This window comes from Aspergillus bombycis (genome assembly GCF_001792695.1).
Source record: "Aspergillus bombycis strain NRRL26010 chromosome Unknown contig00012, whole genome shotgun sequence".
Classification (NCBI taxonomy): Eukaryota; Fungi; Ascomycota; class Eurotiomycetes; order Eurotiales; family Aspergillaceae; genus Aspergillus; species Aspergillus bombycis.
This window is the reverse complement of record NW_019170014.1, coordinates 40421-60347: the sequence shown is the minus strand read 5'-3', so window position 1 is coordinate 60347 and position 19927 is coordinate 40421. Positions and strand designations below refer to the sequence as shown.

At 49.4% G+C, this 19927-nt stretch overlaps 7 protein-coding genes across 7 annotated transcripts; 4 read left to right on the top strand and 3 right to left on the bottom strand.

Moving 5' to 3' along the window:
- Positions 1-1626: 1626 nt before the first annotated feature.
- On the bottom strand, positions 1627-3674 carry ABOM_003090 (flavin-containing monooxygenase; the record flags this gene model as incomplete). The annotated part of the gene is made up of 4 exons (XM_022530220.1): positions 1627-2793; positions 2858-3216; positions 3264-3511; positions 3649-3674. The coding sequence occupies 4 exons, from the start codon at positions 3672-3674 to the stop codon at positions 1627-1629; spliced, it is 1800 nt and encodes a 599-aa protein (XP_022392696.1).
- A 1106-nt stretch (positions 3675-4780) lies between these two features.
- Positions 4781-7140, top strand: ABOM_003089 (Zn(II)2Cys6 transcription factor; the record flags this gene model as incomplete). The annotated part of the gene is made up of 7 exons (XM_022530219.1): positions 4781-4950; positions 5011-5264; positions 5316-5626; positions 5681-5761; positions 5819-6426; positions 6480-6662; positions 6729-7140. The coding sequence occupies 7 exons, from the start codon at positions 4781-4783 to the stop codon at positions 7138-7140; spliced, it is 2019 nt and encodes a 672-aa protein (XP_022392619.1).
- Positions 7141-7455: 315 nt separating this feature from the next.
- Positions 7456-9238, top strand: ABOM_003088 (FAD-binding dehydrogenase; the record flags this gene model as incomplete). Its single annotated transcript, XM_022530218.1, has 2 exons — positions 7456-7863; positions 7946-9238. The coding sequence occupies 2 exons, from the start codon at positions 7456-7458 to the stop codon at positions 9236-9238; spliced, it is 1701 nt and encodes a 566-aa protein (XP_022392618.1).
- A 1639-nt stretch (positions 9239-10877) lies between these two features.
- Positions 10878-12190, top strand: ABOM_003087 (Nif3-like dinuclear metal center hexameric protein; the record flags this gene model as incomplete). Its single annotated transcript, XM_022530217.1, has 4 exons — positions 10878-10945; positions 11037-11080; positions 11136-11261; positions 11337-12190. 4 exons carry the CDS (start codon positions 10878-10880, stop codon positions 12188-12190), a joined length of 1092 nt encoding a protein of 363 aa, XP_022392673.1.
- A 143-nt stretch (positions 12191-12333) lies between these two features.
- On the bottom strand, positions 12334-14648 carry cog6 (Golgi transport complex subunit COG6; the record flags this gene model as incomplete). Its single annotated transcript, XM_022530216.1, has 2 exons — positions 12334-14277; positions 14346-14648. The coding sequence occupies 2 exons, from the start codon at positions 14646-14648 to the stop codon at positions 12334-12336; spliced, it is 2247 nt and encodes a 748-aa protein (XP_022392612.1).
- Positions 14649-16525: 1877 nt separating this feature from the next.
- On the top strand, positions 16526-17284 carry ABOM_003085 (serine protease; the record flags this gene model as incomplete). Its single annotated transcript, XM_022530215.1, has 1 exon — positions 16526-17284. One exon carries the CDS (start codon positions 16526-16528, stop codon positions 17282-17284), a length of 759 nt encoding a protein of 252 aa, XP_022392614.1.
- Positions 17285-18104: 820 nt separating this feature from the next.
- Positions 18105-18716, bottom strand: ABOM_003084 (putative aspartate aminotransferase; the record flags this gene model as incomplete). The annotated part of the gene is made up of 1 exon (XM_022530214.1): positions 18105-18716. The coding sequence occupies one exon, from the start codon at positions 18714-18716 to the stop codon at positions 18105-18107; it is 612 nt and encodes a 203-aa protein (XP_022392613.1).
- Positions 18717-19927: the final 1211 nt, after the last annotated feature.

Here is a 19927-nt window from a genome sequence, read left to right as displayed (position 1 = left end):
ACCTCGGGGAATGTTCGTATGGTATCCGTGCACAAACATAATCCGAAGAGCTTGTCCTATCTGTTTTATATGTTAAATTTATTATTTGGAAACAAAGCACAGGGAAAAGGCCTCTATGATGTCGAGAAAGCGTGAGGTAAAAAGACGTACCATGTTGTGCGCTGAAACTCGCCAGTCGATACATTGCAAATATAGCGCCATTGCACAAAGCAGTTCTCCAGATAGACTCGGTTCTCGCCATAGGCAGCAGTAGTCTGGAAGCATCACAAAGGCTTTCAGGAATAGGTTTGCTCCAGGGAGAGCCTCGCCGTTGGTTCTAAGGCCAATAAACGCTTTACCCAGAGCCATTATCACAAGGAATTGGATGAACCACAGTCCTGCTGTGTGTATATTCTCCGCGGGATCGCGATAGAACGCGTAAAGCCTAGCCACGAAGGACGTTTCGTCAAACAAGTGAAATATTAAGCCCGTGTGGAATTTAGTCACGTTCATAAGGAAGAGGGAATGATCCAGGGAAGGCAATCCCGCAACATCCGGCATGACGGTGTGTCTTGTACCATCCCATCCCAAATCATAGATTGTTGAATCCAGCCGCTGCATCCCAGCAGGGAATGGACATTTATAGAGAGTTTCGTGGGTGAGCTCCAGGAGACGCATCGTCAGGGACCAAGTGGAGCTATGCCCCAGATAATCTGTACAGTTGTGTTAGTTGTTTGTAAATGGACGTGGTGAGGTACAACGTACAAACCTTGCCAGTCCGATCTGCTATATATGTTGGAGGACCGGTGGTCAAAGGATTCACCATATTCCCATCGGTTGACGCAGAGTCCGTGAACATTGATGCCGACTTAGGTGTGAGCATGGAGTTGCCGCCTGCTGCCGTCGCGTCAAGTCCCCCAGCGACGGGGGAGGGTGCATGGACATGGTTATCATTATCGTCCGAGAACTCGTGTTGCTGGCGAAGAGCACGGTTTCCCCTCTCTAGCTGGATGATGCGCTGTTTCAGTTCCAGCAGATGCTTTTTTGTAACCAACACTTTATCGTGATCGCGCTCGAATGAACACACAACATGTCGACGTTGACAGTTGCGGCACGGGTTTTCCCCAGTGCACTTTATTTTCTGTTGACGACATCTCAGGCAACTGGCAGGAATTGTCAGTCATTCTTGTAGATAGCATTGCTCCGTCTTCGACGCGCATAAAACTGAGTAATGCTATCTAAGCTCAACAAGCACACATGTGGACGCTCACGTACGCGCTTATGGTCCGTCTATTTGCGAAACTACTGGTTTCACCTGTCATGGGAGGCTTTGCAGGATCGAGAGGCGTGATAATAACTTGGTGCGGGTCCGGCTTGCGGTTTAATTTAAAGAGAGCGGGGGGGATCTTATCTTTTTGAGGACAACCCCCCGCATTACCCTAACATCTAGCGCCGGTCCAACAACCCAATAAAAGATCTAATCGGGCTCCAATGTGATAAGCCTACTAAGTCAAGCTCACTAATGTCGCCCTAATATATTCGCTACGAATGCCAGTACGTCTCTAAATGGAGAGAATACAACAACTACCATCTCCTCATCCACGGATAGGAAAATGCTCTGAATGAATGCCCTTTACATATCTAACCTCAATACATCTTCCTGTCGTTGTCTTCTAACTGGACATCATCCACAAACCCAGTATTATCTAGATAAGGCGTAATTCCATCCTCGATTTGCGGTGCCTTCTCTTGTACGGTCCATCCGTTTCCAAACCACCCAAAGCCATTGCCATCATATGGGCTGATTTCAAAGTCCTCCCATCGAACCCGTCTCAGCGCCCTGATGGCGTGGAGGCTACTTCCTGGCCATAGAGCTGTGACCCGACCCCGTTGCTGTGCTTGTGGGGATGTACCCGGCGGGGAGGATTTGTACCAGCTCGCACATTCCGCGCTATAGACGGTGCGTTTAAAGTACTCTTCTGTATACTGGGTGAAACTTTCGACCTGTGACCGCTTCGGCTCTACCAACCCGATATTATCGCATGCCATTCGGGTCAGAATTTCAGATATATATAGATGCGTCTGCTCTATCGTGATAAGCAAATTCCCAGCTCCCTGGAATGAGTTCGGTCCCAGCGATTGGAAAAAGTTCGGGAAGCCATCCGTGCAAAGCCCTAAATAGGTCTCAGGGCATTCAGCATAGCGTTGACGAAGATTTACTCCTTGTCGTCCGATAATAGGGAACCCACTACCCGGGCTAGTCTCGAAACCTGTTGCGCAGACAATCGCATCAACAGGACGGTGTTTTCCATCGGCGGTGATCCCCGTGGCGTCGACACTGGTGATGCTAGATGTGATGACGTTAACCTTGGGTGAGGTTAGGGCTTCCAGATAGCCAGGGCCAGGCGCAATGCGTTTGCAGAGTGGAGGGAAGGTTGGGAGGAGTTGTTCCAGGAGTTCTGGTTTCGGCTTCAGTCGGTGCTCCATGTCGGCCTTATACTCGGCCTGCGCAGCGATTTGCATTTTGCTTCCTCTTTGCGATTTCCCATGGAACGTCTGCATTTTGAACTCTAGATCCCTCCGATAACGAATGTATGCAGCAGGATCTTCACGCCAGGTCTGCTTCTCCTCTTCGGTGAAGCGAAAATTCCCTCCTTTATGGCCTGTTCGCTCAGCGAGCTGCTCCCCTCCGAGTTGGCTACAGATCCACATCTTTCCACGGATGTAGTGGTCCATAGACTCCACCGTATCCAGAAGCGCTGGGACAATCTGGATCCCACTGCTCCCACCGCCGACAACAGCGACATTCTGGCCCTGTGATTCCCACTTGTCAGCGGAGCAGCTCGGTTGTACAATGCGCACCAGGGTAGTTACCTACCTTAAGGTCATATGTCTCGTCCCAGCAAGCGCTGTGAAGTAATTTCCCCTTGAAACTGTGCAGTCCGGGAATTGACGGCCACTTCCACTCGTTGAGCTGACCTGTTCCCGTGATCAAGACATCAGCGCTGTCTTCAAATGTCTGCCCCGTTTGTAAGTCCAGCATCTGGACAAACCATTTCCCTAATGCCTCGTTCCACCGAGCCCCAGTGCATCGCTTCTCGAATTGGATATATTTTCGGACGTCGTATTTCTTCGCAACCCGTTTCCAGTATTCCAGGATCTCGTCGGAGCCCGAGAAAAAGCTGCTCCACCCGGTCCAAGACTCAAAGCTAAGCTGATATGCATGGGATGGGACATCTAAGTTCGTTAGAAGATACCCATAATGTTCGGGACTGGTGCCGTACCGCATGCACAACCAGGATATCTATTCTCATACCATGTGCCTCCCAGCTCAGGATTCTTCTCATAAATCACGAAGTCTAGGGTAGGGACCGCCTGTATGAACCGTATGGCCGCAATAATTCCCGAGATACCCGCTCCGATATAGACCACCTTGAGGGGTCGGGGCTGGTCGATAGCTCGCTCCGAGATGAACGGGCTGCTATAGTCGACGGTATCATTGACCTTGGGATGGTCGTTGGTCTCCTCCACGCTGGGAATTGTAATATCCGTTGTCCAACTACTAGCTAGAGACTTCTGATTATAGTCATCGGGAGAGGTAGAAAAAGAATGCCAAGTAGCCTGTGTGGAAGACATGATAGAAATAACCTATAGATACGAGACCCCTACCAAGTATATGAGCTCAAGGCAAGCATTCCCCGAATTCCATCGTCAGCCTACATCTCATATATCCAAGTCTCATAGACCTTTCCTGGGAGCAGGCCGATGGTCAGCTGGCTTCTTCATTCGGGGCCCTCCCGAATGTGCATACAGATACTCGTCTACGCACTTATTCCTCCATTCTCTCAGACCTACTCGGATGCACCCCGGTCTATCTTTATCGCACGTCGATGTTTCTATTACATCTTACAAAATCAAGCATACAGACAGGCTTACCCCTTGATAAGAAATGTGGAGACCTCTACCTCTTACCCAAATAGGCTATTAAGATGAGCAGATTGGCCAGCGAATTAGACTACTCTTCAGATAAGGGTTGACTATCTCCACCCGCTACGGGAGGCCTCCGAGCGTTTCCCCGCAAATCATCACCGGATGCAGCTCCGAGATAGGGTTAGAAAGAGCACAACTGAGTTATTCAGACAACTAACTATGAAATAAAGGATTTATGTCGTATATCAACATTATTCTCACCCCTATTTTAGTGATTTTCACTGAGTGATACTGCTTACTCTAGGAAATTGGCGGGATCGGGTGACTTCCGCGACTGAAGGATGGGATGTACTAAGGGAAGAATAGTATAAAACTATCTACGTATGCACATAATTCAATAATTTACCCCCAATGCGAACTAGTAATGATAGTCACGATTAACTTACAAACTCAATCCATTTCTACTATATTAGCTACTGCAAATACGTTTTCGGTAGATGTGCTCCTTGATTAAGCTTCCTCTAGCTTGTGAAGGGCCCAAGTAGCCCTAAGCTGGCCATCAGTGTGTTAGCACATCATGATCGGACTAGTTCATACAATACAACTTAATTATGCAAGTAATATCATATACAGACCCAGCATCATGTGACAATTAAACTAGGACAGCAAATGTCCGTACGGAAAAGGATTGTGAGAGAGCCTCGGCGACGACGTTGAACCGCGGCAAGATTTCCCTATCGAGCGGACCCCTTCGGGGTAGAAGAAACTAGGGTTATTGGCCTCCGAGGTGGCCTGCCCCACTCTTGTCCATCATTATCTTAACACCTCGGTGACAGAAAAGGAGCAGAATGATACTATTGCAGGGTTTACGATGCCGCCTACGAAGTCTACTACATCAGCCCGCCGCCGTCAGAGGACGGTTGCATGTCAAACGTGTCGCCAACGCAAAGTACGGTGCAGCTTGAGTGTCACCGGGGTGCCGTGTATCGGCTGCACACAGGACCGTACCCCATGTATAGTCCCAACCAGGCGAGGACAGAAGTAAGATGGAAGCTCATGTGGAAGCATGAGTTGCTAGATGTTGACGTCAGTGTATTGTAGACCTGAGCGACACGGTGGGCCGGTTCTCTTTGCAAGCCCTCAGAGTCCGAGTCAGCCGCTTCCACAGACCCCAGCATGTAGAGTGGAACTCCCAGCGTTCCAAGTTCAGCCACAGCAACATGAGCCTCTAAGCGCAGATGCCAGCGCAGCTCGCGAGGTGCATGATATCGAAGACGAAGAGCGAAACGGTGATGAAATTGCAGCGGCCGCTTTAGGGCAACCGCGAAGAGTGGGCGAAGTGCCCTTCTACACAGGTAACAATGACGCTTAGGTTGATAATATACTTATGCTTATTGCCTAACTAGGAGACCGAACTGGGCCTGTATCTACTCTGGATATCTGCTCGCCGGATCACTCATTGTCCAGACACTGTCTAATCCCATCGAATAGCCAAACTACCCTGTCAGACGATGATCGGGACTACCTCCAAAAGAAAGGGGTCTTCACCCTACCTAAGCCCAACACTTGTGAGAGCCTCCTTCGTGCATACTTCTATCATGTACATCCAATCATGCCAGTGATCGAAGTGGACTCCATTTTGAACTATCAACATCAAGGCCGGCTTGGTGACTGTAATATTCTACTCCTGTGGAGTGTATTTTTCGTTGCAGTCAATGTAAGACGATTACAACCAAGTCACGATCCAATAAATCTAACGTTTGGTATTTAGTTCGTGCCACCGCATATTTATGAGCAAGAGGGTTATATCTCTCGGAAGGAAATGAAAGCCACGATGTACTCACGTGCGAAGGTGAGCAAGGTCTATAACGTCATCTCGCCTTTACGTTTGTCGTGCTGATGCATGTAGTGCATGTATGATAACGGCGGGGAGAGAAACAAGGTCTCACTTCTGCAAGCCTCCCTGCTGTTGGGATTTTGGCACTCGGAGCAGGACGAACACACGCAACCTTGGTACTGGACAGGAATTGCGATTAATCTTTGCCAGATGCTGGGTTTACATCGGGATCCAGATTTCTTGCGGTATAACTCATCTATCACCGATCGTCAGAGACGTTTGTGGCGCCGTCTGTGGTGGACCTGCTTCTTCCGGGATCGCTGGCTTGGTCTTACTCTTGGAAGGCCACTGAGGATCAATCTGGACGACTGTGACCTGCCGATGTGCGTACCGGCCGACCTACTCAGTGAGCTTGATAGCATACCTGAAGCTGTTTCTGTGTCGTATATTCCCCAGGAGTTTCAGAAACTAGTAGAGTTCTGGATGATTTTAATTGAACTGAGCCAGCTCTTGGGCAAGGTTCTGGTGCTGAAAAGTAAATCCGTGAAGTCAAAGTCCTCTATCAATCAGATCAATGCCCTTGAAGCACAGATTACGCGATGCAGATTGCCAGATCAAGATGAACATGGCCTGGCTCCTTTGGCAAAGTTTTACGCACATCATGTTCATCTGCATTACCAGTTAAGACTGTCCCTCCCCCTTAGCATTGACAGCACTAATACCACCGTAACAGGGCACTTTTGATCACACTCTACCGTCCCTGCGTCATCGAACATTCAGAGAGTCTCGCTGCAAGCCAACAAGAAGTTGAGCAGCAACGCCTGCAGTCAAAAGCCGATGCCGCGGCATCAAAGTCAACCGAGATCTTGGACATTCTTGTTCGAGAAAATCTGCTGGAATATGTAGGACCAATGACGTAAGTTCGAGAGACCTGTCCTTTACACGTTTTCTTCCATGGGAGGTTTCATCTAATATACGATAGACCCGCCCTTTTAGTCCCGGTTATGCAAACCCACCTTCACAACTGTAAATACGCCAACCCACTTTCGAGACGTTTCAGCTTCAATAAGCTCGATATGTGCATGGGTGTCCTGGAACAATTGCAGAAAACGTATACAGTTGCGTCTTTATTTCGTGGGATTTTCATAAAAGCTTTACAGCAAATATTTCCAACATATGCTGCGAGCTCACCCCTATCCCATCGGCCTGTTGTCTCTACAGATGCTGATCCGGTTGAGCCTCAATCGGATACTGTTCCTGTTCAAACAGCCTATGGAGAATGTAACCAGAAGATTAGTGACGGGGTTGAGTCATCGATGCCTGCTGGCTTTATCGATGCGTTGATAGATGAGAATTCGATCTTCGACTTTTTAGATACATGGAATGAAGTATGATATGCATCATCACCAAGTACGATGACTCCCTTTTTTTCAATAATCTGTTTGAATATAAGTAGACTCATCTCACGCTACCATGCATATTCCACCACGTATGTTAGCATACCACCCTGTGATAGCGAGGAATGAATTCGCCGAGGTGAATTGGCCGAAGCCGTCTTCCGAGGACTTCTCCATCGCGTGATCCCATTCAATACATAAGTACGTACTCTTTCCCTGCCCCAGAATCAAACGACTCCACATTTTTTTACCCCAGACTCTGAACCATAATCTACGATATCTGAGAGAATCTACAGAATTTGATATCCAAGAATGGCCGAGAAGAATTCACCCATCATCATCGTCGGCGGTGGACTAGCTGGCCTGGTCGCCGCTTTCGAGCTGTCCAAACGTGGCGTGCACACGGTCATCATAGATCAAGAGAACGAAGCCAATTTAGGTGGGCAAGCATTTTGGTCTCTGGGAGGCTTGTTCTGCGTGAATTCGGCGGACCAGCGTCGGCTGGGTATTCAAGATAGTCGAAAGCTGGCAATGGAGGACTGGTTCAACAGCGCTCGGTTTGATCGGGAATGTGACCTCTGGCCCAGGAAATGGGCCAAGGCGTTTGTGAACTTCGCGACTGACCATATGGAGCGTTATGTCAAGTCGTTGGGGGTGAGCTTTGCCAGTGTTGGCTGGGCGGAACGTGGAGATGGGAGTGCGGGAGGACACGGGAATTCTGTCAGTTTATCCCCGGATGGAAGACGTGCGCCGTGAAAGAGGTGTAGCGAGGAAGCAAGACTCCAGCTTACCCATCTTCTAGGTCCCGAGATTTCATATATCCTGGGGTGCTGGTCCTGCCATTGTGGAGGCCTTTGAGAAGCCGGTGCGTGCAGCCGCGAAGAAAGGGCTTGTGGAGTTCCTGTTTCGTCGCCAGGTGGACTCTTTAATTGTTGATGAGGATACCGGTGCTGTCATTGGAGTACGAGGCCAAGTGCTCGAGCCGTCGGACACAGTACGCGGTGTGGCCAGCAGTCGAAAGAGCATCGACACATTCGAAGTGTACGGCAGCGGGGTGCTTATTGCCAGTGGAGGCATCGGCGGCAATGTAGACCTGGTTAAGAAGAACTGGCCCGTTGATCGACTCGGGTCTCCTCCGTCAAACTTCGTTATTGGCGTCCCTGCACATGTGGACGGACGCATGATTGAGATTGCAAAAGACGCTGGGGCCAATGTAATCAATGAAGACCGCATGTGGCACTACACTGAAGGTCTACAGAACTGGGATCCCATCTGGCCGCAGCATGGGATACGTATCATCCCTGGACCCTCGTCACTGTGGTTAGATGCCGCAGGGAAACGGCTTCCTCCAATGCTCTACCCTGGATGTGATACACTTGCCACCTTGAAGCATATATGCAACACTGGCTATGACTATACGTGGTTTGTGCTTGATAAGACAATTATTGGCAAGGAGTTCGCACTCTCGGGCTCCGAGCAGAACCCGGATTTGACAAGCAAAAGCAGGCTAAGGACATTTCACCGAGCGCTTAGCTCGGCAATCCCTGGTCCTGTTCAGGCATTCATGGATAAAGGGGTAGATTTCGTGGTGGAGCCAACAATATCCAAATTAGTGGCTGGGATGAACAAACTTGCCAAAGAACGAGGCGGTCCCCCTCTGGACGTTAAGAAGATTGAACGCGAGATCCACCTCCGCGATATGCAAATTGACAACAAATTCACGAAAGATGCTCAAGTAATGCTGATTCAGAATGGGCGAAACTACTGGCCAGATCGTCTTGGAAGGGTGGCTAAACTGCATAAGCTTGCGGATCCATCACACGGCCCGTTTGTCGCTGTGCGCCTGAATCTCCTTACTCGCAAGACTCTGGGGGGTCTTGAGACGGATTTGCATGGAAGGGTACTTCGCCCGGATGGGTCATATTTCCCAAACCTGTACGCTGCAGGCGAGGTCTCAGGCTTTGGTGGCGGTGGAGTGCATGGTTATAGTGCGCTTGAAGGAACATTTTTAGGGGGTTGTATCTTCTCAGGGCGAACGGCAGGCATCAGAATAGCAGAAGAGGTGGCGGGAAAGCCACCACGGCCTGCTTTGTAGGAAGCTTTCATGTGTACATATTACAAGTGCTATGGGATCATCTTACTGATGAGGTACTCTTCTGTACAAATATTATGTTTATTATCTGTGAAGGCCAGTGTAGAGGGGTATAATGTAAATCCATGACGCCCACTGCTTGCTCCTACGGATTCGATTTGTATCTCAAGGACTGAGGTTAGTTGGCCCTCAACTCATATATGCTGCCTAGACCCATATTAACGATATATTTAATATCTGGTAAGACATCCATACGGCCTCCCGACAATCTACAGTCGCTGGCTGACTCTCCCTTGGTACCCCTTTCGATATGAAGTACATATGAGCAGCCCAAGCTTTTGTGTTTATTTTATAGCGTCGAAAGGTACACCCTTGATTAAATACCAAACATAAGCCGATCAATTATACTGAGCCTCTTAGGTACCTCTAACGGGACTATTCGATAGTGGGAGGTAAGCAATGTAGCAGCTGTAAGCATTAAGCTAGTCAAGCCCTCCCACCTATCCATATTATCCTAATCCTTGAATGTAGGAATGCCTCATTCTCGCCGGACATATTTGCTTGCTGGATTGTTACTAAACTAGAAACTTGACTTATAAGTAGACACCTTCTGTGTAATAATACCTGAGTCCGGAAAGTGCTTTAATCTCGTTTCGCTTCACATTTTCAGGGAATATACGCATCAGCCAGCAAACATGAATTTCCGAGATGGAAGTGACCCACATTTCTAGATAAGCTTAAGCACGGCCCCACTGTAAGGCTTGCCCTACGGCGTCAGAGGAATCAACAAGAATTTACCCTGCCTTATTATACGACGAAATGTTCTCATTAAGACTGAGTAAATTCCAACATAAAGATACAATTTCCGATCCAGTGATAGTAATGAATATTAGCAGCCTATGCTTGGATAAGTCACCTGCTAAGAGCTACACTACGGGATAAGAGTAACTGCCACCATGGAGAATCCTATATGAACCTCGTTACCTTATATACACAGTACAATATCTCATGTATATACCTTTCTGCTGCAGTTTATTTATGTTCAGCAGGTTTCGCACGGCGAGATCATCACCGGTATCGTGTCCATCCTTCAACATTTCCAATCCATTGAATATCATAGCGAACCCTGGCTGTTGTGTATATACTTTACCTGGCCCCTTTATCTTTGGCTCAACTGTCCAGATAGCAATACACTCATTAACTAATTATCGGGTTATAACGTTATGTTCTGCAGTTTTACTTGGGTGGCCGTCAAAAAAGTAGCCGAGAAAAGAAATAGCATGGGCCAGCAATAAGCTAGTTCGAGACGGTGTTGAAATCCATCATATCAATACTCGACATGAAAAGTACAGGACATCCTGAGATATTACATGAATAAAGCCAACCACGTTCCTAGGATAAGGTAAGGACATTGAATCGGGGTTCGTTAAGTCATGTGATTGTGTGGCTGGTGAACTGTGGCGTCAGCTTTTGCTCCTCCATCTAATCGGCATTATTTGCTATCGTCTTCTCGATAGCTCACAGCTTCAATTCCCCACATACACGAGTCATCCTTTAAATCCCTCCTCTAACCCATTACCCAGGCAGTATAGAGCCTTCTATGAACCCCCTTCTCCGGTCCTCTGTCCGTCTCTACTCAACAATGTCTGCATCACCGTCCCCCACGTCATCGCCCTTCACCAAGGCCGTGGTGAGCTCCATGAGGAAGCTGTATGCAATTCTACCTTTCCCAATTGCCCTCTTCCACTTGACCTGGGCAGGACACACCATACATGAACCCAATCACTAACAACGCACACAGCTACCCCGAATCCCTCGCCGACAAAAGCTGGGATAACACCGGCCGTAAGCCCCTCCCTCACCAACCGACCTCACTCAAACCAACTAACACAATCCCCAGTCCTCCTCGAAGCCCCCTTCAGCCCAACCCGACGCCAAAACAACTCCGTTCTGCTAGCCATAGACCTCACAAAAGCCGTGGCAGACGAAGCCATCGCGCGCAAAGCCTCCGCAATCGTCGCCTACCGTACGCCAACCACCTCCTCCCCCCACCCCTCCAACCCAATATCAAAGAAAGACACAAACCACTAATCCAATCCAGACCCGATCATCTTCCGCGGCCTCAAATCCCTCACCTTCACCGACCCGCAACAGCAATCCCTCCTCCGCCTCGCCCAGGAAGGCATCAGCGTCTACTCCCCGCACACAGCCGTCGACGCCACGCCCGGCGGCATGGCCGACTGGCTCTGCGACATTGTCACCGGCTCGATCACCCCCTCCCCCTCTGCCTCTGCGAACACCAACACACCAACCCAGTCCTCCTTGAAGACCTACTCCGCCCCATCCTACCCAACCCCGCACGCCGTAGCCCCGGCCGACGCGAGCTCAATCCCGTCCCACACCAGAACAACCATCCACCCCTCGCCGCCCCCGCTGCCCGAGAACATGGAAACAGCCGGAATGGGCCGTCTTGTCACCTTCGATTCTCCGCAGCCACTAACCACTCTCGTCGATAGAATTGCCCAGGGTGTCGGTTTCCCCGGTGGCATCCCCATTGCGGTTCCGCAGGGGGTGTCCGTGGATGAGATTTCGATTCGCACGGTGGGCGTTTGTCCCGGGTCCGGGTCGAGTGTGCTGATGAAGGGGGCCAATGTTCCTGATTTGCTGTTTACCGGGGAGATGAGCCATCATGAGGCGTTGGCGGCGATTGAGCGCGGGAAGGTGGTTGTTGCGCTGGCGCATTCGAATACGGAGAGGGGTTATTTGAGGGCGGTTATGAGGGAGAAGTTGGAGGGCGTGCTTAAGGCGGAGTGGGAGGCTCAGCGCGCGGAGGCGTTGAAGACGGTGGCGGGTGGTGAGCAGGGGTTGGTGGAGGTTTTGAAGGATGGGGCGTGTGAGGTGCATGTTAGTGAGAGGGATCGGGATCCCTATGGTATCATGGTTAGAAGGGTTTAGGGGTCTGTTAATTGGGGGGTTATTGGCTATGAATGAATTGATGCGGTGGTATGACGGGTAGAATCAGATTATATGTATGGAATGATATGTACAAAAACTGGAGTTTGAAGTATGTTGGCATGGTTAGGATAGCGTGGGTTGAATCAACTCAGCAATACCCGGATTTCTCCCGTAGTACGGGGGAAAAGTCTTCTCAACCCCCATTCATTCTCTCCCTCTTCCATGCCCTTCTCGCTCTCGGCGCCAGTCTCACTTCCCTTGTCTACACGAGTGACATCAACCTTCCCTCTTGCTTCATCGGCACCAATGATCATACCCTCGACGAACTCGAAGTCGCGACAGAACGCCTCCACTGCTTCCTCCGTCACGCTCTTGACGAACGCGGCACTGCGCAGGCGTTTCAGATTGTCTGTGGCGTCCATCAAGGCGGACGGGAGGAAGTCGTCGAGCTGCTGACTAACCGCGATGAGAGCTTCGGGTTGGAAGGCCGTGAGAGTCGCAATGTCAGCCAGGTTAGACTGGTGCTGCGGCTGGCTCTCTGGTGGGTGTGAGTTTTGCTTCTCCGTTTCCGCCGATGGTTTCGCTAGCGAAGATTGGGAGAAAGGCTCAAGTGCTGTGAGCAATACCTGGAGACCAGACTCGTCCAGAAGGTAGCGGTGTTGGATCTCCAGTAGATCTATGCGGAGGGACGAGAGTTTCGTTGAGATGGGGTTGAGATGTGTTGTACTGACAAATGAGTGTTCCGAAACGGTCGTTCGTACAGTGAGATGGATGTTGGTCAGATAGATTGCACGCGCGGTAGCATCGGATAGCTCCTCCGCTGACAACGTCGCTAACTCCAAGAACGGATCAAACGCGGCGCGGAGAACAGGAGTGAACCGGTTTTCGTTTGAAGTGGACTCTGTATCGTCCGCTCCGAAAGAAGCTTCATAGGTCTTCATAAGAGACGTCAGGCCTTCGAGTGTATCGACTAGGAATTGGGGTGTGGATAGATCCTCCGAAGGAGTCAGAGCTAGATGGTCTATCGACAGACTGCTAACCACGTCCTTCATAAGAGCCTCGAAGTGGCCGAAAGTGAACTTTTCCAATGTGCCCAACAATTCCGCCAGGTTAGAATTAGGTCCCAGTAATTTCTGGAAAGTGGTCCGGTAAAAAGACAGTAGACCAACGACCTTGTAGCAAGTAACCGGGTCATCATGACCTTGGATCACCAGCTCGACTCGCTGGCGCAAACCTCGGGAGACTCCAATCAAGTCGCGGTTAACCAGGTCACTGAGAGCCTTTTGTCCATCAAAAGCGACTTCCTCGTGCTCATCGATACGAGACCAAGGCTCGCTGCTGAGTCCGGCTTGGATTCCCCTTGCAAGCTCCTCGCCATCAGCCACAAAAAGGGCTTCCAGTGCCTCCCGCTCGGACACGGTGGTCGAATGCACCCAGGCCAGCATGTCTCCGATATATCTCAGGGGATCATGGGCAGAAAACTCAATTGGTTTCACATTGCTATCACCTGCAGTGCCGGAAACGGCATCCGTAAGAGCGTAATGGAAGGCATCGGAAAGGGTGTAATCACGCGCCTCTGCGAAGAAATCCAGACAGCTGTGGAACAGGCTCGGTCGTTCTGCCAGCACCCGCAGCGCACGTCGGATCGAGCTACTGATCCGGGGATCTTCCAGATTCAGCGATTTGAACTCCTTCTGGATCCACCTGTAGAGCTTTTGATACGCAGAGTTGAGATTCCTGGAGCTCTTATCCATCAGCTCCAGGCCTAGTCGCTGATTCTCTCCGCCTAGCAAAGCTTCACAGTCGCGGTGCACCTGCTTCACACGGGCGAGCACGTCGAAGAATTCGTCATTGATGGGGTCCTCCAGCGATGTCAAGACCAGAATATCATCATCCGAAACGACAAAATGCTTCGTAAAGGCATCGAGCAACTGCTGTTTCGTCTCGGCCTCTTTCTTCTGGTTCATCAACGTGGATGCCTCCTCCAGGACAGGGCCAGTATCTTGTCTAGCCAGGTCGATGTGCTTTCGCATTTCGTCGCATGTCTGGTTCAAGCTGGTAATCACGGAACCGATTCGCTTCAATTGCTGTCTCGTCCATCAGAATTAGCGTCGGTCTCTTCTTTCACATTCCCCTCCCATCGTTGGTCAATTACCTCCGCAACTTTCCCAAAGTCCCGTACGATCTCCGCATTACAATCGACCACTTCCTTCTGCACGTCTAGTCTCAATTGTCGTCGCACTTCCGGTGTGTTATGGATGTCTCGCAGGCTGAGGGTCTCGAGCGCATCGCGGATATCCGAGTCGGCATAGGATGCGGAGAGTACACTTGTCAACCGGTTCGTCAAGGCATTGGATCGCTGTGTCGCTGGCGGGGACAGCGGGGAAGCCGCTGGGGAAGGCGTCCCGGTCGAAGCATGACTGGGGATGGCCCCAACCGGGGGGAAATAGCTGGTCATCGAGGGCTACTTGGTGCTCCGTGGAGGGTCAACGGAAGCGGGAAGCGAAGCAACGCCAGTCACGCTTTCGGTCGTCTACGGCGGGCTACATCGATGTAAATGCCAAGACCCACTAGTCCTTGTACGGCCACCCAGTTTATGCTCATCGATTTACAACCTACTAGTAGTGGAAGACACGCGCTATCGCACACAGATGCCCTGGAATGAGATGAAAGATGTACCTGCTATGCAGGACTGATAATAGAGGATTATCTCAGCAGGCTCAGACCCTCTGGCTTCTATGCAGTCGCTGCTTATATAACCTGGTTATGTCCATAAATGGACCCCATTATACAGCTTTCCTCGCCAGAGGGTCTTAGTTCAGATAGTCGCGTTTTTCATTCATATCACCAACAATCGACCAAAATTCAGGTTTAAGAATCTACAGCACTCTCTATATCAATAGCTGCATTGATATAGACACTCAGGCAGACCCAATATTCTTCAAAAAAAAGAAATATTGCATTCTAAACCCGACTATTCCGACATTAAAAGAATGGATCTATAGCCCTAGGTTTACTATAGAAGTATACATTTAAAAGAAATATATCTCTACTTCTAAACCGCTCAGAGATATCCAAGATTCCTAGAAATCAAAATACTAAAGCAGTTGATCCTTATAGATGTGCTCAAGGTCAAAGCCATCTGATAGCGTTACGTCGGACGCTTGTCGAAATGCCACTCACCGTATGCTTCGACACAAAGTCAATGTGTCCAAGGGGCAATATGTTTTCGAAATCGACTGTACCGCATCGGAGAAAATATTCATTTGTATTAATGACGGACTTTCGGAGAGTCCAGCCGCTTAGTGCCATGCGCTGGATGATGCATAGCACCAACATCCTACATTGACTGATAAAAGTAAAGGGGAGTGGATGATGTTGGATATGGCTGGTGAGGTGATTTAGAACAATGTGAAACAGCTGTTGTCGTTGTCTTCATGTTGTAGGAGGAATACGCAGGGCTTTATATTCCATGAGTTGACAGCATATGTTACCTGGGCACCATGCCAATGATCAGCCGATAAACAATACATATGCGCGAGCCATTCACTGGGGATACTACTCAGATACTAGCTGGATCTGATCTGCAGAACTCTCCCAATCCTGAGGCATTTCCCGAGCATGCCTGTCTATAGTACTACTGGAACTTTTATGTGGTGCGATCGCCAATACTCCAGTATGTAGGCAATCACTAGTGTTATGTACGCAAAGTACTAGTGGCGTAGCTGGATCTATCTTTCGAGAGGGGCAGTTCTTTAAGTGACCTCTACTCCATACTCCGTACCTAGATGCCATCCTCTGACACTACGGAGTAGACGAAGTGGTAATTCCCATTTTTGATCGAATCATCGTGAGTCTCATTCTCTATCGCCTTGAATCTGCGATTGCAAGAACTTTTCCACGATGCGCTATGGGGTTTCTCCTTGTGCGCAGAGAGTCGATGTATCCCGCTGGTAGGTCATCCCCACAGAGCACTGTTCCAGAGCTAATGAGACAGGATACTTGTGGCCCTGAAAAGGTTAAGGGGTTCGGTTCAGCTCGGAGTGGGTCGATGTGGAAGATGTCGATCGTCGACATAAACGATCTCAGATCGGCGATAAACTCCGCAGGGCACCAATAGCGTCAAAATTGGTTCATTGCCTTGATCTCCTTGAGCTGCGCCGAACTCCAAAATCAATCAATCTAAGACACTGTACGGTGGAATTTTGCAGATCGACGAAATCTTGTTTACGGTTGGGGACTCGATGTTGGCGCATTTAAATAGTATTCCGCTCCCACGCAACTCTCAAAAGCCATGCGTCCGTCCAACCTTTCGTTCACAACATATTGCCAATCATGAGACTCGTCCTTTCCACCGTCACCCTGCTATCCATCGCAGGATCAGCCATTGCTGAGAAAGCCATTCAGGGTGGGTCCCAGGCCGCGACCGGAGAATTCCCTTATCAAGTTTCCATTCAAACCAGCTCCCACAAGTGCGGTGGATCTATCATCGATAAAGATCATATCCTAACTGCCGCTCACTGCGTGGATGGACTATCCGCAAATCGCCTGAGAGTTCGAGCGGGTTCCAACCAGCACAGCTCGGGTGGGAAGTTGGTCAAGGTGGCTAAAGTCACGCAACACTCAGAGTACGACCGGAAAACAATCAAGAATGACATCGCCGTCCTCAAGCTGGCCTCGAGCCTAGACTTTGGGTCTACCATCTCGGCTGTGGAACTTCCATCCTCAGCGGACGATACGCCGCCGGTGGGGACCAAGTGCTCTGTCACTGGCTGGGGGAGTACCTCCTCTGGAGGCTCGATGCCCACAAACCTCTTGGTCGCGTACGTCGATATTGTTGACCACGAGAAATGCGCGAAGCAATACGTGGATGACCGTGAAGTTGATGACTCCATGATCTGTGCTGGTGCCGAATTTGGAGGAAAGGATGCCTGCCAGGGAGATAGCGGTGGTCCACTTGTTGATGCTAGCTCGAAGAAGCAGGTCGGAGTTATTTCGTGGGGCTTTGGATGTGGGAAATTCAGCCATAGTGGTGTTTATGCGAGCACCGCAGCTTATCTTGATTGGATTCAGGAGGCCGTTCTAGCAGTCTAGATCCATTATACCACATGTTTGTTTTTGGGTCTTCAAAGGCATTCGAGAGGTCTTCCCACAGGTTTAGTACCGCCATCTCTGCGCATGTATATCGCTCTTATCCATGGTCTTCGGCTTCTTGATCGGAAAGTGTGCACAGAATTTAATTCACGGAGATGCGACTCTTAAGAGTCATCATGTTGTAAATGAGAACCAGATGAGCTTCCCGGGGTTAGTCTTCTTTTGGGCGATGGCGACGGGCGTGGTGTCAGAGTCAAGCTGTACAGTAGGAGAGTGTTGAGCATGTTATGGTATGAGTCGATCGTTAGGTTGGGCTTTCTAGCGGGGGGGTGCAGGAATATGGTAGAGAATGAATGTTTGGTTTGCGGTGAAATCTCAATTGCTCTCTAAGTAATCCTGTAATCCTATGCTGTTTTGGCCTCAGCGCTTGTCCGTAGCATCAGACTTCCGCGCTACTCGTCACTCACATAATCTATACTAAAAGCACTATAGGGATGTCTGAGTACTTCTGCTTAAGGAGGAGCTTTGAAAATCCAGGGCCACAACTAGCACCCACCCTTTCAGTCCATCAGCTAAAGCTCAACCAGCTAGGTGACTTAATCAAGTTATAAAATAGATCAGATTAAATGAAAGAGCAAAGTTCTCGTAATCCACAGCAGGGGAAATGCGTCGGCGCGTGTATTACTGCCACTCCGTGATGCCATGTAGCCCCGGTGATCTATCAAGCAAGCCAATTCATAAGTGATAAACTGAGGGCTTGCAAGCAGTAGACCACATCAGTCATAGAGGAGCTGGCATCGACCAGCACTGTGGATCTCAATTACCCAAGCTCCTGAGAGCGAAGGCTTTTGACAATTCGTTTCAGCCCCTCATCGAGTTGAGCACGGTGTTGAGAAAAGGTAATGCGGAACCACCCGGACTGCTCACTACCAAAGTCATTGCCAACTCCAAGATGCTCTCTATGCGGTGCCAACTTTTCTGCCAGCTCCCTACCTCTGTTCCGCTTGGCAGAGTCGCTGTCATCAGGTGGACTGTTGGGTTGGATTCTTAGATAAGCTGTTAATAGATCACACCAGACAAAGAACCCCGCGTTCGACCCTCTTGCATAGGGTATTCCGTGGTCATCCAAGAAGGTGACAACATAGTTGTAGGCTGCAGCAAGCTTTTCGCGGTTTTCCTTGATATATCGGTCCACGAAGTCTTCGTCTTCGAGGATGGTTGTCGTCAGGTAGTCCGCGAAGCCCGAAATCGAACTGAACTGCCCGATCCCTCTGATCGATTCAAGCAAGTCGCCGTTGTCTTGGGAAATAACCACACCTAGTCGCACTCCGTTCGCGCCAAAGTCCTTACTAACACCCCATAGCACATGAATAAGCTTCGGGTCGATCAGTCCATCAGGATTGATGGAAAGTACTGAAGTAAACTCTTCCATGGGCGTGGCCCCGTCCTGACCGTGTCTCCAAACGGACAAGGCATATATCTCATCGCTGATCGAATGAACGCCATGTTTTTTGACAAAGCTTCATTAGTTCCACGAGGAACAACAGCGGATGGCATCGACCTAAGGGATTGTGCGGGTTGCAGAGCATGATGGCTCGTATAGTACAGCCTTGCTCGTGGGAGATGTTATCTACGGGTTCTTAGAGTAGCCTACAAGAGTGAGTCAGGCATCGAGGGGGGTTGAGAGCCCGCGGGCTCAGGTTTCATCAAACTCGAGTTAGGGCTTCTCCAAAGTAGCCGTTTTGGAAGTGGGACTTGGGGCACCTTCCAACAACATCCAGACAACGACTCGTCAAGCAGGGGCTTGAGCGGCGAAAACCTCGGCTTAAGGCAATCCTTCCTGGATTCAAAGTCTTGCATAGATAAATGGAGAAGCTGGCGGCGTTATTAGCGATTTTTACTCGCTTGGCTAATTGAATATTGCTATAAGGTCTACTAGCGTTTCATCGCTAACTGCATTCCTATTCTTTGAATGATGATAAAGAACAATCGGTACCAATGAAAAGTGGTAACATCTAATATAAACTGGGGGGATAAAGACGTAAGAAGCCGAGACAAGCTTAAGTTGTTTGGACCCTATTTGTTCGACACTAAATGAGGGTTTAACGACATCTCACCATCGATGTATCACAACAGATCTGTGAGCCGTAGAAAGCCGACGGGATGTATCATATGCTACTACTAAGTCAGCGAGGTATCTTACAAGTCAGATAATTCATAAACCCACCTGCACTAACATTGGCCAGGATGATATGGTTCAATGTGGGCCAGATCTGCTGGCCCAGTCAACTGAAGCTTCTTCCAACAGGCCTGTTCGAGTGAACCTACAAAGAGCGCTGAAAACGTCTCCTTCGCAGGTTATAGAACTCCATAGATTTAACAACCAGAATCTAGTTTTTTGAGAAGAAAGCGTCCAGATTTATAGAAGCCAACACCATTACTGAGTTAACTTTATTGATAGATACTGAAAGATAAAAGATTACCAAGATCTCTACCAGTTGTGATGATACGGACCTAGGGAGAAGGTGGGGGGATATTACTATTCAAAGTACCCTATTATGATGAGGTTATGCACTTTGTACGGTCTTCTCAATTGTATTAGACACTCTTTAGCTAGCCTTGAAAACACGTGTTTTACATTGA